The sequence below is a fragment of the Macrotis lagotis genome, chromosome 7 (genome assembly GCF_037893015.1).
Source record: "Macrotis lagotis isolate mMagLag1 chromosome 7, bilby.v1.9.chrom.fasta, whole genome shotgun sequence".
Classification (NCBI taxonomy): Eukaryota; Metazoa; Chordata; class Mammalia; order Peramelemorphia; family Peramelidae; genus Macrotis; species Macrotis lagotis.
In genome coordinates, this window is record NC_133664.1 from 65724237 (window position 1) to 65739533 (window position 15297).

The window sequence follows — 15297 nt, forward strand, 5'->3', positions numbered from 1 at the left end:
AATACAATGTCCACTATATTTCCTCAAGCCTTAGGATGATCTCTGATTGTAAGTTATTTGAAGGCAATCACATGTCATTTTTTTCATCTTTATATCATCCCAATGCCCAACTCTATCTCTTAAATGTAGCAAATGCTAAATGAAGATTTTTGTGCTAAATTGTCCAGATGTTATTGTCCTCTGTGATGACTGTAAGAGTATCTCTAGGGAGATGAAAGATCCCAAAGAAGGGTCTATTGTGATCATTGTGGAAATTGTATTTGATGTAGGGCAGGTATGCTGTCAAATCGCAATGACAATTATAAGCTACAATAAAAAAAAAATCAGACTTAACCAGGTGCTTCTCCCAACAGGCTTCAAACCAACTAAGAGCAGGTTTTATTCTGATGGATTTACCTTATGGATTTTATTGAATTCCATTGAAACAAGACTTATCAAGGAAGAGGAGATAATCACCTATTATCTGGTGAACAGCAGCCACCTGAGAAAGGGGACACTGGGCTAATAGCTATCTTCTCCTCAGCTGTGAGAAATTACTCATGTGCAACAGCAACAAGGAAAGGAGAGTGATAAATTCGTCAAGCCTTCTCCCCAGAGGGTCCCTTTTTCACTAGCCCAAAAAATCAGGTTGACAATTATGGAAAATATATTCCTACTTTCATAAATCTCTTGTATATAAAGGAAGCAATGTTTCACTTCAGTGGAAAACCCAATAATATGACCATAAAAATTCTACTTTACAAATATCCACCACCCATGAAAGACCCATAGATCCACTCACTAAAATAAATATAACCTTGTGGGAAAAGGAAGATAGAGACTTTTTAAGATCTTGTGGTACAGTGGCAAGACTATTAGTTCTAGAGTCAGAAGACCTGGGTTCAAATTCTGGTCTGTTATTTACCAGCCAAGTGACCTTGGACAAGTTACTTATTTCCTTGAATTTCATTGCACTCAACTGCAAACTGAGGGGGTTGAACTAGATGGCCTCTGGAATCCATTCCAGTCCTGAATCTTTGATTCTATAATACTAAAACCAAGATGGGACTGAGGTGAAGTTGGCCTCTGGAGCATGCATTAAATCTCCTCCAATACATTGGTAGGTAGAGTAGAGCCTTAGGACCAAATGAGAGAAAAGAGTATTGATTTCCAAGGGCTCAGTCAGCCAGAATTGGACTAGATAGGATGGCACTGAGTTATTGACTTTTTGTTGTTCAATCATTTCAGTCATATTCAACTTTCAGGATCCTGTTTTTGTGGATTTTCATGGCAAAGATGCTGGATTCCTTCTCTAGATCATTTTACAAATCAGGAAACTGAGGCAAAAGGATTAAGTGACTTGCCCAGGCTCACATACTAAGTGTCTGAGTCTGAATTTGAATTTGGGTCTTCCCAAGGCATGGCACCATGGCACCACCTGGCTGTTTCATATATATGTATATATACATATATATATATGTAAAATATGTGTGTGTTTTGAATATATGGATATTATGTCTATATTTGTATATCTATATCAATAGATACCTGTTTCCTTCCGCATTCTCTAACCAACTGGGGTAATTGGTCTTACCCACAAACTTGATATGGATGTGACTTAAACATATGATTTTTCAGGTCTTGAAATAGACCTACCATCCCACGACAATATATCTATAAGATCATAGGATCATAGATCCAGGACTGAAAGAGACCTCAGAGACCCCATTCAACCCCCTCAGCTAAAGTCCAAGGAGGTTACTAACATGTCCAAGTTCAATGGGTAGTAATTGGCAGAACAGGAATTCTGACCCTAGAACCAAAAAAACCATAGTTTTGCCTTATTATACCATCTCACTACCATTATTAATAGAAATATTCATATGAAATATAAGGGTAGCCAGGAATAACATTGAAAATTGTGCAGAATGAGTCACATACTATCCACTCAGGCAATCAAGCAAACAAATGATCAGCTTCTATTAACTGCCAAAATACCCATTGGGCGCTATCCTCTGTATACAACTCTCCCTCAAATATTTTTATACAGATGAAGTCAGGTTAAATTTCACAATATGGTGGTATGTAAATAATAAAAATATTATCTCATGTACATGTGGCAATAGAAGGTTTATAAATCAGGAGAAATGAGTTTGAAAGTTTCTTTGCTCACTAGCTACGGGGCTGTCCAGATGTTACCTAATTTCTCCAAGTTGCAGATTGTCCAACTATAAAAATGAGGTTAATCATAGCTGTGCTCCCTACTTAATGGGGTGGTTATCAGGAAAGTGCTTTGTCAGCAGCCAGGTGTCACAGTAGACAGAAAGATGGATCTAGAGACAAGAAGACCTGAATGTAAATGGAGTCTGAGACACTAGCTGTGTCCCCCATAGGGAGTCTTTTAACCTCTATCTTTCTCTGATGAAAAGTGGGAATAATAATGGTATCTACCTCACAGAGTTATTGTGAGAATCAAATGAGATAACATCTGGTAAGCAACTTTACAAATCTTAAAATACTGTATACATGCTAGTCATCATTATTTTTCAATGGCTACTAAGCCCAAATGCTGTACAAATATGACTTATCATTGTTGTAACAGGTAAGGAAGGGAACTTTTACTTCTCTTCTTCTATCCATGCATGCAAAGGGAGAGGAGAAGGAGGAAACACTTTAAAAAACTTAAAATATTCTTTTATTAAATCCTCACCACAACCAGGCAAGATATTTTATTATTATCCCCATTTTGCAGTTGGGGAAACTGAGGTAAACAGGCATGAAGCAATTTGTACAGAGTCACATGATACTGATACAATTTTCTTTCTACTATATTGTGGAGGAGGTGAATGAATCTAAGTATTGGGAGAGAGGAAACCTAAAGTAACTTCTGAGATCAAGAAACTAAAACTAAGGAGTTTTTGCTTCCTAATTTTCCACCTAAAAAGTTAGCTGGGGTAGTAGACAGAATTCAAAGCCTAGAATTTGACCTGGAGTTGAAATCTGGCCACAAACAATTCCTAGCTGTTTGACTATTGCCAAGTCACTTAGCCTGTTTCCTCAACTGCAGAATGTGAGTAATGATCTTTTTTAGCAACCCCAGTGATTTCAAGGTTTGAATTCTGTATATATAATTCTGCTGCAAAATACCATTGACTCACTATGCACCTAATTGAGCCTAAAAGCTACAAAAATCTAATCTTACCATAAGGAACTGAAGTTGCTACCACCTTTGTACATTTGTTAGTTTGCAGTTATTTACCTTTCAGATCCTCACTTTTTAACCACCCCCTCCCCCCCCAGTCTTGCAGACTTTATGGTGATGAGAGTTTTGCTGGACTCAAATAAAACCCATGCTGGAAAACTATTTAAACTTTAAATTGGAACTTGGCTTGTTTCGAACTAGGATTTATTTTGTCTGTAACTTTTTTGATCAGGTATAATATAATATTCTGAATATATAGTGAAAGATGAAAAAAAGGTTATAGTCTAATACTCAAAGGGCTCTAGGAAGGAGTCATCTAGCTTTCCACAGGTGGGAAATTAAATTTGAATTTCAATTAAAGGCACTGTGTGTGATCTCTGATATTTCCTTTTATCTTTCTGGGTCTCAATTTCTCAGTCATGAAAAAAATGTCTAATACCTACCTTCCTAAATGTAAAGATGTATGAATTGATATAGATGATACATTCTCAGTGTTCACTCAAAGACACTGGAAGGAGATATAAATCCACTATATTATTCTTTTTTTCAAAATCTCAATAAAAATACATGGAGGAATAAAACAAGATTTTTTTGTTAGCCAAAATACAGTATTAAATTTGGGGAGAGGAAGGGGAAAAGTCTGAAGACAATACACACAAAAAATGAGTGGAGAAGAATGACTTTGCCTCCTTGATTATCTTTTGTGCTGGCTCAAATGTATTTTTGTGCTAAGCAAGAAGAGCTTGGGAATGTCTTATCCAAAACTGCATAGCTGTCTGGAGCAGAGGACTAAAATCTCTATCCTACACATGGAATGAAAAAAAATATTTTTAATGTAAGTCTTGAGGATTCTATCTGACTTTGATTATGACCGTGACTTAAAGAGCTGTCAAACTGCCTTATCAAAAAAATTTAAAAAGCTTTAAGCCACTGTATACTGACAGACTGGAGCCAAAATGAGTAGTAGACATCTCTGAATAAATGAGGTCCCAAAACTGGTAGTAGGGAGCAACTCCCAGCAGTGACTACTTGCATAGAAGCTACTACAAGATCCTCTGAACCTGTGAAGCTGATATAATATGCTTAGTAGTTTCCAGAAACCCCCCATCAGTGACCAGAATAATGGCCTGTCCAGCAAATATCCATCCCCAGGAAGCTGTAAGTCCAATGACAGCAGTGTGATAACACTGCCTAAAGACATTACTGATCATATCACAGTCAAAGTGTGAATTGTCTATTTATGTGTATGGCTGGCTACATGTGATCCTTGCCTGTGTGCCCCTCATCTATGATTGATAAACATGCCTGCTTTCCCATTGATATTATACTTAAAGACGAGTACATATTTGTAGGGGGATTGTAATTTTTCTTACTTTAATTCTTCATTAAACAACTTTCCTTGAACTATTTTTTTCCCCTAGCTGCTAAGAGTTTGGACTTGTAAATTAGGATTTTTGAGTGAATGCAGATCTGCAGAGTACCTTGAACCTATGCTATGAGCATAACAAGTCTGTATTAAGTTCTGATGCAGCCTGGGAGATTCTGCAGGAAAAAAAATATATCCATTCTGTCTGGATTTCCCATTTGTATCTTCACAGAGTTCAAAATACAATTTAAAAAATTTATGTAGTCAGGTAGCAACCTGTTGGCCTCACATCTGAAGAAATCTAAAAGTATAAATAATTCTTTCCAAAGTCAACTGTAATTTAAACTCATTGACAGACATCCCTTTTCAACTACTGCCCATTTTTGCCTTAAGCATACCCCCATTTGAAGATATGCCATGAGAAACACTAGGCTTAGAAAAACAGGGAAGAATGCTAGCAAATAAAGGTAACCCTTTATTTGCCTCTGTCTTAAACAAAGGATTTCTGGTATAGTGGATAGAGCAGTAAGCTAGGAACCAGTAACACTCAGTTTCCTGAGTTCAAATCCAATCTCAGATTCTTTACTAGATGTGTGACTGAGCAAGTCACTTAACAGTTTGCCCCTTTTTCTTCATTTGTAAAATAAGGCAGAAGAAAATGACAAATCATTCCAAAATCTATGCCAAGAAAAATCTCAAATGGGATCACAGAGAATCAGAGACAACTGAACAATAATAAAAAGGATCTTAGAATAAGAGAGGAAGAGAAGGAGAAGGGAGAAGACCTACAGTAGGGTTCTATGATATAGTAGAAAGTACAGTGGTCTGAAATAAAGAGTCCAGTCACTTCCATGTAATAGTTTTTTTTTACTCAGATTAATTATACAAGTTATTCACCAGATTTGGTTTTTAATAGCTTCCACTCTTCTTACTCCTTTTTCAACTTTTCTGCAATCTGGTTTCGAGTCTCATGATTCAACTCAAGCTGCTCTCTCCCAAGTTACCAGTGACAGCCTAATCACCAAATCCGATGAACTTCTCCCAGTCTTTAACCTTCTTCACCTCTGTAGTGTTGGGCATATAATGACAACTCTCTCCCCTTTTCTGGGTGTTCACAACATTACTCTTCTTTGGTTCTCCTCCTAACCTATCCAATCATTTGTTTCAGTCACCTTTGCTGGTTCACCATGCAAATCACACTCCCTATACTCTATGAGTGCTCCCCAAAGATCTTTACTCTGTATGCTCTCAGCATACCTCATTGGCTTCCATAAATTTAATTATAATGTCTGCATCAGTAGCTCCCAAATATACATATCTGTCCCTAATTTCTGTCCTCAAACTCCAGTAACCTACCTCCAATATCATATTGGACATTTCAGCTTGATGTTCTGCAGATATCTCTAACTCAATATATTCAATACAGAACTCACTGTCTTTACCACAAAATTCACCCCTTTCCAAATTCCCCTATTTCAATCTAGGAACCACTATGCTTCACAATCTCAGCATCATAATGGATTTCCCACTCTCCTTCACCCCGATGTAGTTTACCAGTTGCCGCATCTTATCATCACTGCCCCCCCACAGCATCCATCTCACAAATTACCTTCTTTCTATTCAAACAAACACTACTCAGTCACCTGGACTTTTGCAATGGCCTTCCAACTGATCATCTTGCTCTGAATCCCCTGCTATTCCAATCCATTCACCAAAAGCTGCCAAAGTTAGTTTCCTAAAACTCAATAAACTCCAATAACTCCAATGATGATGATGTTGCGATCAAATATAAACCCCTCTGTTTGGGGTTTAGGGTACTTCATAAGTGGAACTCAACCGACTTTTCCAGCCTTATTATTCACTGTTTCTCTTTCTATAGTCTATAGTCAGGACTATTTTTCTAGCTGTTCCTCATACAAAAATAATACATAAAACAATTTTAAAAAATGAAAAGAGTAACCTTAGTGGGACCAAAGTAATTCCCTTATTGGCCACTGAAAAGAAAGAATCAATCACTTAGTGAATGCTTAAAAGGAAATGACCTGCCCTTAGTCACCTCTTCTCTTCTTTGATTGAGTGAAGGTCAGAACAGGTATTGGCTAGGGTAAACTGGAGATGAAAGCTTGGGATCCATGGCTGCCTTTTTTGGTAGGGAGAGGGGAGAGTGGAGAGTGGCAGTTTTTCTCCTTTCCTGAGATTAGGTTACTGAATTAGAGATAGGCATGTTCCATCTTGGAGGCAGCCTTGTGCGTCTCTTGGCCAAATCTGACCAGCATCAAAGGGAACTATTGCAAAAGAGAGGATGCCACCAACTGGGGAAGGAACACAACAACTCCTTGGCCTTCCTGGCCAAAAGATATGATGAACTGGCAGGGAGTTAAGGTGAAACATAACAATGCCTATTCAGCTATTCCAGAAACTGCTTCATCTTCCAATGTTTAAGTCTCAGCTGACTAGTAGAGTATAGCAATAGCTACTACTGCCAGTTGTTTAAATTTGTGCCAATGCATGCTGAGTAGAATGGTAGTTATGATACTGAATTCTATTTTGTCTTTTTTTTTGTAAATATGTATTAGTAAGGATTTTGTGCATCAGATATTAATTCCTGTACCATAAAAAATTTAATTTTATATTTAGCTACTTTTCTACTCTTCCTTTGGCATAAGACTAAACCTAAGACTTTAATAATTTTTCCCATGGTGATAGAGTTAGGGTATTAAAAAGTCATAAAGTAAAAGAAAAGAATTCTGACCCTTCTAAGTAGTCAGCCTAAGCCAGTCTGGCTATATTCATGGATCTAAAAGAATGGGGCTACTTGGAGAGGAGAGAAGTATCCCAAGCTGTTAGAAGAGCATTGATTGTGATTATTATAAAAGGAAGAGAGTTCTACATAGAGAAAGACAAACAGGGATCAATGTTGAGGTGAACCCCAAGATTTGGGCTGCTATATAAGATACCTCATCCAATAGGTCAAGTATCTGAATCCTTCAAGTTTCCTGAGTCTTTGTCCTCTGTGGTTATTGTCATAAGCTAGACTATAATCATATTAACCCCATTTTACAGATGAAGAAACTGAGACTTAGGGAAGCTGATACATGACCATCTCTCCAAATTCTTTACTGACTTATCATCTATACCATGCCCCCTAATTGCAGGTTTTCTTTGAGGATCTGTCCTAAATCTTCTGTTCTCTCTATACTCTTTTGATAAACTCATCAACTTCCATGGATTTCATTATCATCTCTATATCAATGGCTCTGATTGACAGGTAGAAAGAGAGAGAGGGAGAAAGAGAGAGACAGAGAGAGGGAGGGGGATAGGTAGAGATAGAGAGAGAAGATTAGATAGATAGATAGATACATAGATAGATACATAGATAGATAGATAATCTCCCTGAGATTATGTCCTGAGTTCCAGTAGATTATCTCCAACACTTTATTAGACCTCTCAAATTGAATACTCTATATAGACATTTCAAACTCAATAGACCCAACATTTCTCAAAATTTACTCATGTTCTAGATAACCCTATTTCTGACTAGGGTCTCATTATCCTTTAAGACACTCAGGATCAAAACCTATATAACTCCTCACTCTCCCTGATTCCATTTATCCATATGAGGACCCTTTGGCAAATTAACAAATTAAATGCTAGTGCTGTGAAGAGGCAATTTACCAAACAGCTCCCCAGTGCACTTCCCTCTAATGAGAACTTTACTCCTCAAATCTATAAAATAATACTTAAAAGAAAAGTACATAAGATTCTGGAACAATAAAGTCATTTGATCAACAAAATTTGTACCAATTGCTACAACTGCTTCAAAACAAGTAAACACTTGCTGAGTGGGAATGTGGAATGGTATATAGAAAGCCAACCAGGAGATTAGAGTCCTTCATTTAAGTCATTCTTTTGTTGTTGTTATTTATCCTTTGTTTTCAAAGATCAATGACATCAGGAGGGTGACGACTTATCAGTGACTTGAATTTTAAGCGAGACAAAATTGTGCAGTCACCAATCTCACTCTCTCTCCTCCAAAATCAACAAAGTCAAGTGGTAAGACATAGGTCAGGACAACTGGTGATGACCCAGAATGCAGTGGGAGACCTTGACCCTTTTTAGTTAAGATCTTTCCCAGACCTCAGTTTGTCTGAAGCAACACCCAATATATAATTAAAGACTAGGCAGGAATAGAGGTAAAAGATGTTCTGGCTCAATCAGAGTGGGGAAGACCCTCAGATTCTGTTTACTATTTACACTCACTCTGAATCAACAAATCCGAAACAATGAGCAAGTGAGACTTAAACTGGAACCTTTTATCGGCAATTAGTGAGAACCAGAGTGATTTGAGTTTAAAGGCATAGTCAAAGATACAGAACAGTAATGTATGTACTAAAATGTTTATAGACACATTTTTGCCACAGCAAAGAACATGATGATTGCAATAATTCAAAAGAAGCAAGTTTGAAATACTTCTGAATTTTGATCAATGTAGTGATCAATCAGGACTTCAGAAGACATGCTGGTGCAAACTTCCCACCTCTTGGAAGAAAAGCACTTGACAACAGATGCAAAGTGCAACACATTTACAGACTTTAACAACAAGTTTACAAACAAAACCAATGCAACCAAAATTAGAAGGAAAGGAGGAAAGTGGAGATGAGTTTTATAGCAAGTTTCTCTTATAAAGTTTTCATTTGTCAAAGACACAAAGAATTGAGCCAGGTTTATAAAAAAATAAGAAATGTTTAACTTATTGATAAATGGTCAAAGGATATGAACAGTCAGTTTTCAGAAAAAGAAATCAAAGTAATCTATAGTCACTGAAAAAATACACAAAATCACTCTTGATTAGTAAAAAATGAAAATTAAAACAACTCTGAAGTACCATTTCACATCTATCAGAGGGGCTAATATGACAGAAAAGGAAAATGACAAATGCTAGATGGGGGGAGGCAGGAAGGGACACTAATGTATTTTGGTGGAATTGTGAACTGGTCCAATCATCCTTCAGAACAATTTGGTACTATGACCAAAAGGTTATAAAATTGTATATATACTTTGATCCAGAAATACTACTAGGTCCTATATCCCAAAGATATCAAAGAAAAAGAAAAAGGGCATATTTTTACAAAAATATTTATAGCAGCTCTTTTTGTGCTGGCAAAGATGTGGACATCAAAATGATACCCATCAACTAGAAATGGATGAATAAGTTATGGTATATGATTGTGATGGAATATTATTGTGCTATAAGAAATGACAAACAATATGATTTCAGAAACACCTGGGAAAACAAATATGATGCAGAGCAAAGTGAGAAGAAACAAGAGACCACTGTGCACAGTAGGAGCAATACTATAAAGATGATCAACTGTGAAAGACCTAGATACTCGATCAATATAATGATCCAAGACAATTTCAAAGGATCCATGATAAAAAAAAAATGCTATCCACCTTCCAAAAGAGACCTGAGGACTTCCAAGTACAGGTTACAGCATACTTTTCCCCTTTTAATGCGGTTAATATAGAATGATGTTTTGCATATATACATATGTATTAATAATCAATTTATTGTTTGCCTTCTCATAGGTGGGAATGTTGCAAAGAGGGAAAACATTGGGAGCTCAAAATTTTTTAAATCAATATTAAGAAAGGAAGAAAACCAATGTCTTGATGTTTCTCTGACTACACTTAATTGGTTATGAAAAAGGGCTCCTATTTAATAGCAAGAAGGGGAAGAGTTAGTGTATAATGAGAGTGGGGGGGAGAAGAAAAAGAAATGAGCATCAGTACCCATTTTTAAAATATATAGAAAGGAGAAGGAAGCTCAGAGGGGGATACAAATAGGATGATTTTTTAAAGTCATTTTAAATTTAATACACATTTTTTAAAAAGCACATTTAGCATATTTAGCACATTAAAAAAATCAACCTGCTCAGGAGGGTCTGTAGTGCTGCTTTATTCTGTTAAGAAACTGCAACCCTTCAGTTGTTCTTGTTCTTGTGACACTTCAAACTTCTAGATCCTAGAGAGGGGAACTTAGCTTTGACTGTCAGCAAAGAGGTGAAGGAAGGGATGAGCTATCACAGTTTGGCTTCATGGTGCCATATTCCAAAGCATTGTCAAAATTTATTTAAATGCAGAATTATGTTTGCCAGCCACTCACTTTTAAGCTGTGCCAGGGGCAACATTTTATTACTCTTCTGCGTATTAAGATTTTCCTACAGGTTCAGTAGGCTATGAGAAGGCAGAGTCGATTAAGCCAAAAGATCTCTCCCTTAAGGGAAAAAAGTTTCCAAGGGAGATGGAGGTATTAAAGATAGACAGTCCCATAGGATTTCAGAAAGCCTGGAAAGACTTGCATAAATTGATGCTGAGTGAAATGAGCAGAACCAGAAGAACATTAAACACAATAACTACAACATGGGGTCATGATAGACCATGATGGACTTGTTCATTTCAGCAGTATAATAATGAAAAACAATTTGAAGGGACTTGTGATGGAAAATACCATTCCTATCCAGAGAAGGAATTGTGGAGTTTAAATGAAGACCAAATCTTATTATCTTCAATTTTTAAAAGTTGTCTTATGCATTGGCTTGTTCTCTCACAATATACTTAATATAGATCTATGTTTAGCATACTTACAAATGTAAAGCTTTTATCAGATTGCTTTCTGACAGGGAGAGGGAAGAGGAGGGAAGAGAGGGAGAAAAACTGTAAAACTCAAAACCTTGCAAAATAATGAATGGTAAAAACTATCACTGTACATAGTTGTAAAAACAAGTAAACAAATATTTTATAAAAAAAGATAGACAGTCCCAGACTCTGGAAGACATGGGTTATGTCTACTTTCCAGAATTCATTCATGGAATTTAAAATTGGAGGAAACCTTAGAGATCACCTGCTCCAAATCCCTCATTTTACAGATAAGGAAACAGATACGAAATGCCAGATATTGCCATGGAATCAGAACCTGGAATCAGGAAGGACTACTGAGATCCAAACCTACCTCAGACTGACTAGCTGGGGGACTCTGGACTAGTCACTTAACCTCAGTTTCCTCATCTATTAAATAGGAGTATTATTAATAATACCTACCTCAAGGGATGTGGTGAATCAGATGAGATAATATATAGAAAACATTTTGTAAACCTCAAACTATTAAATAAATATGAATTATTATCATCATCATCACTGTTATTGCCCATTGCCATGCAAGTGAACTAGTAACTGAGCTGAACTTTGAATTCCTGTCTTTTAATTCTAGATCTATTTTTTCACTTCATCTCATTAGTCCATCACACAATTTTTAAACCTACCATAGATATAACAACAAATTTTTATGTTATTTTATTTTTTCCAATTATTTGCAAAAAATAGTTTTCAACATTCATCTTTTCTAAACTTTCATGTTCCATAATTTTATACCCACTCCCCATAGCAGGGAGTAATCTTGACATGGGTTGTTCATGTACAATGTCACGTAAACAAATATTTTTGTGGACCTATTTTGGAGCAAGCATTCTGTTAGATACTACAGAAACGATGACAAAAATCAAACAGCTCTTCCCTTTAATAGCTTATACTCTATGGGAAGAGATAATATGTACACACACAAAAGTATAAACAGACTAAAGCAAGGTAATTTGGCCAGTGAGGCACTAGCATTCTAGATCGGGACAAGCTATCTGTAGAGCAGAAGTGCAGTGGATAGGAAACTGGACCTGGAGTCATACCTAGAGAGTCAAAAAGATCTGGGTTCAAATCCAGTCTCGGACATTAACTGTATGATCTTGGGCAAGTCACTACCCTCAGTTTCCTCACTCTAAAATAGGAATATTAATATCATCTACCTGCCAAAGTCTTTGTGAGGATCAAATGAGATAATATTACAGCACAATTGCTATAATAAATAGTTGTCTTCTTTCTTCCTTCCTTCTTTCCTTCTTTCTTTCCTTCCTCTGTTTAAACTCAATGATCTAAAAATTTCACAATGGATGTGTATGTCTCCCATTGGGCATGATCACCCAGTTAGTGTCTCATAGATCATAAGCATCATAAATGTAGGACTACAAGGGATCTAGTGAGATATTGTTTATAAAAGACTCATGATAAATGTCTGTAGTAGGTGCTTTAAACTAGAATCTTTCCGATTTCTGTGACTCATTTAAACTCAATAAATAATCTCTTTATGATTTATCATTTGTGCTTATGTCCAGTCACTTTACCAAAATTTCCACCATATAAGATCTATAATCTCCACACTTCCAACCATCCATTGGAATTTAAACTGTCTCTCACAATTTTTTATTTCATTGCTTATTTGAATTGATTTCAAATCTTTATCTCAGAGATAATTAAATATTAATAAGCCTGTCTAAACTCATTATTTAGATGGATTATAGTAGAAATTAGCCATACTAAGACCTTCCTCCCACCTCAATTTTTTGCATTCTTGGATCTGGATCAAAACTAATCTGAGTCAAAACTAATGGTTGTCTCGATTTTTATCTAAAGAAATTGGGAAAAAGTTTCAAAAATAGCAATAATCCATGTTATCAAAAATGATAACTGACATTTATATTGAGTTTGTAAAGCATTAATATTTTTCCAAGGAAGCATGTTGATAGTAAGAAACAATCTGGACTATATCTGGATAACTATGTATAGAAAAGAAACTGGCTACCTTGGAGAAAAAATGTGGAAAGTGAAAAACAAATGAATGTAATCAGACTCTCTGACTTGGCTGAGATAATTTTAGTTTTTGCTCCATGACCAGGCCTGTAAAATGTCCTGGGAGACTCCTTTCTGGGATTCCCAGCAATTAAGAGTCTTCTCTCACCCATTGGCCTCAGAACTGTTTTACAATAAAGTTTAGAAATATCTAAGAAACTTGTCCCAAGCCTCATTCCCCAATGCTTTCTCTCAAAGGCAATCTTCCAAAAGAACTGCCAATTAGTGTCTCCTTTAGGGAAGTCATTAGTATATGACAGCATTTGGATTTGGACATAGATTTGCTTTCCACAGGGAGTTCAGATTTAGCTAATATAGTAACATGTGCTAACTAGTGAAAGAAGTATATTTTGGTAACATATATTAACGCCCTTATATGCTTATAAGCAGGTTAAGCCAAAATATCATATATGAATTTGTTTTTAACCTTATTTTACACTTTAGTTGGAGGTTACTTACCTGTAATATACACATATTTGTCATGTGTTGATAGATATCAGTACAAATAATGATCAGTATAATTTATTTAACTTTTATAATTACACTTTTCCCATTAAAACCCCTAATCATAATCTTTGTCTTTTACTATGATCTCCAATTCAGTTCAACTCAACATTGTCCTCTTCTCTCAAAATTCTTGCCCCCTTATCCTATCACTGAACATGTCTTGCTAAACCCCAAACTTGAATTAATCTCACCAACCACTGCCTTTGGTTTTATTTACATGTTTCTTTTTCCTTTAATTTTTTTATTTATTTAAGGCAATGGGATTAAGTGGCTTGCCCAAGGCCACACAGCTAGGTAATTATTAAGTGTCTGAGGTCAGATTTGAACTCAGGTACTCCTGACTCCAGGGCCAATGCTCTATCCACTGCACCACCCAGCTGCCCCTACTCACATGTTTCTTAATGGAGCTGAAGAAAGTCACAAAAATGATGTTGATTTATATAACATTACCTCAAATGGACCTTCACAACAATAAGACAATCCCTTTTCATCTCTTTGATCAATTAGTTCTCTCACCACAATTGCCCTTCCAATTTCATCCTTTCTCAAATCTCTCATTAGCACCTCTCCTCTTATCCTCAGAGTTTAGAACTTTGTTCCATCCTTCATTGAAAAACTGAGAATGTTCACCAAGAGCTCCCTCTTGTCCATCATCCTCTTCTCACATCCCACTGTTCTTCATTGTCTCAGATGAAAAAGTGACCCCACTTCATACCAAGGCAGACTCTTATTCATGTACTTTTTGATTCAGATCTATCCCATCTTCTCCAATCTTCTCCATCTTCTCCCCTCTATCATCCCCACATTCTCCAATCTTTGATTTGAAGATTAATATTATGCTGTATCATTTAATAAACAGTATTACTCCATAATCCAGCCTATTCCCAATTTTGTCAAGCCCCATTTCTCAGTCTAGTTCAAAAGCCAGGTTCTCCAAACTAAAGGTAAGATTGAATAATAGGATTGCTCCTCACCCTACCCCACCCTAAGGTATTTGATAATTTACCAGTTTAAAGTGGTACCCTTGTTTTTTATTGTTGTTGAGTCATGTCTGACTGTTCTTGATCCCATTTTGGATTTTCTTGGCAAAGATACTGGATTTGTCATTTCCTTCTCCAGCTCATTTTACAGATAAGGAAACTGAGGCAAACAGGGTTACGTGACTTGCCCAAGGTCCCATAGCTAGTGTCTGAGGCCACATTTGAACTCAGTAAACAAATAATCAGCTTAGACTAAGGGGGAAAGATGTCCTGTCCTTTCTCTCCTTGTCAAAGTTAGGAGTGATTTGGTCTCCAAGAGAAAGACTAAGAGGAAGCCAGCTAAGTGGTACAGTGGATAGAGCACCGGCCCTGGAGTCAGGAGTATCTGAGTTCAAATCTGGCTTCAGACACTTAATAATTACTTAGCTGTGTGGCCTTGGACAAGCCACTTAGCCCCATTGCCATGCAAAAAAAAAAAAAAAAACCTAAAAAAAGACTAAGAGGGATTAGAGGAATCTTCATTGAAC

At 36.4% G+C, this 15297-nt stretch overlaps 1 protein-coding gene across 1 annotated transcript in view; it reads left to right on the forward strand.

Annotated features, from left to right (window-relative positions):
• Nucleotides 1-211: 211 nt before the first annotated feature.
• The window catches only part of LOC141494057 (glutamate decarboxylase 2-like), a 77970-nt gene continuing 62884 nt past the window's right edge, over nucleotides 212-15297 (forward strand). Inside the window, exon 1 of the mRNA XM_074195230.1 lies at nucleotides 212-274. Within this exon, the coding sequence (XP_074051331.1) occupies nucleotides 212-274 (63 nt within the window). The remainder of the gene's footprint in view (nucleotides 275-15297) is intronic.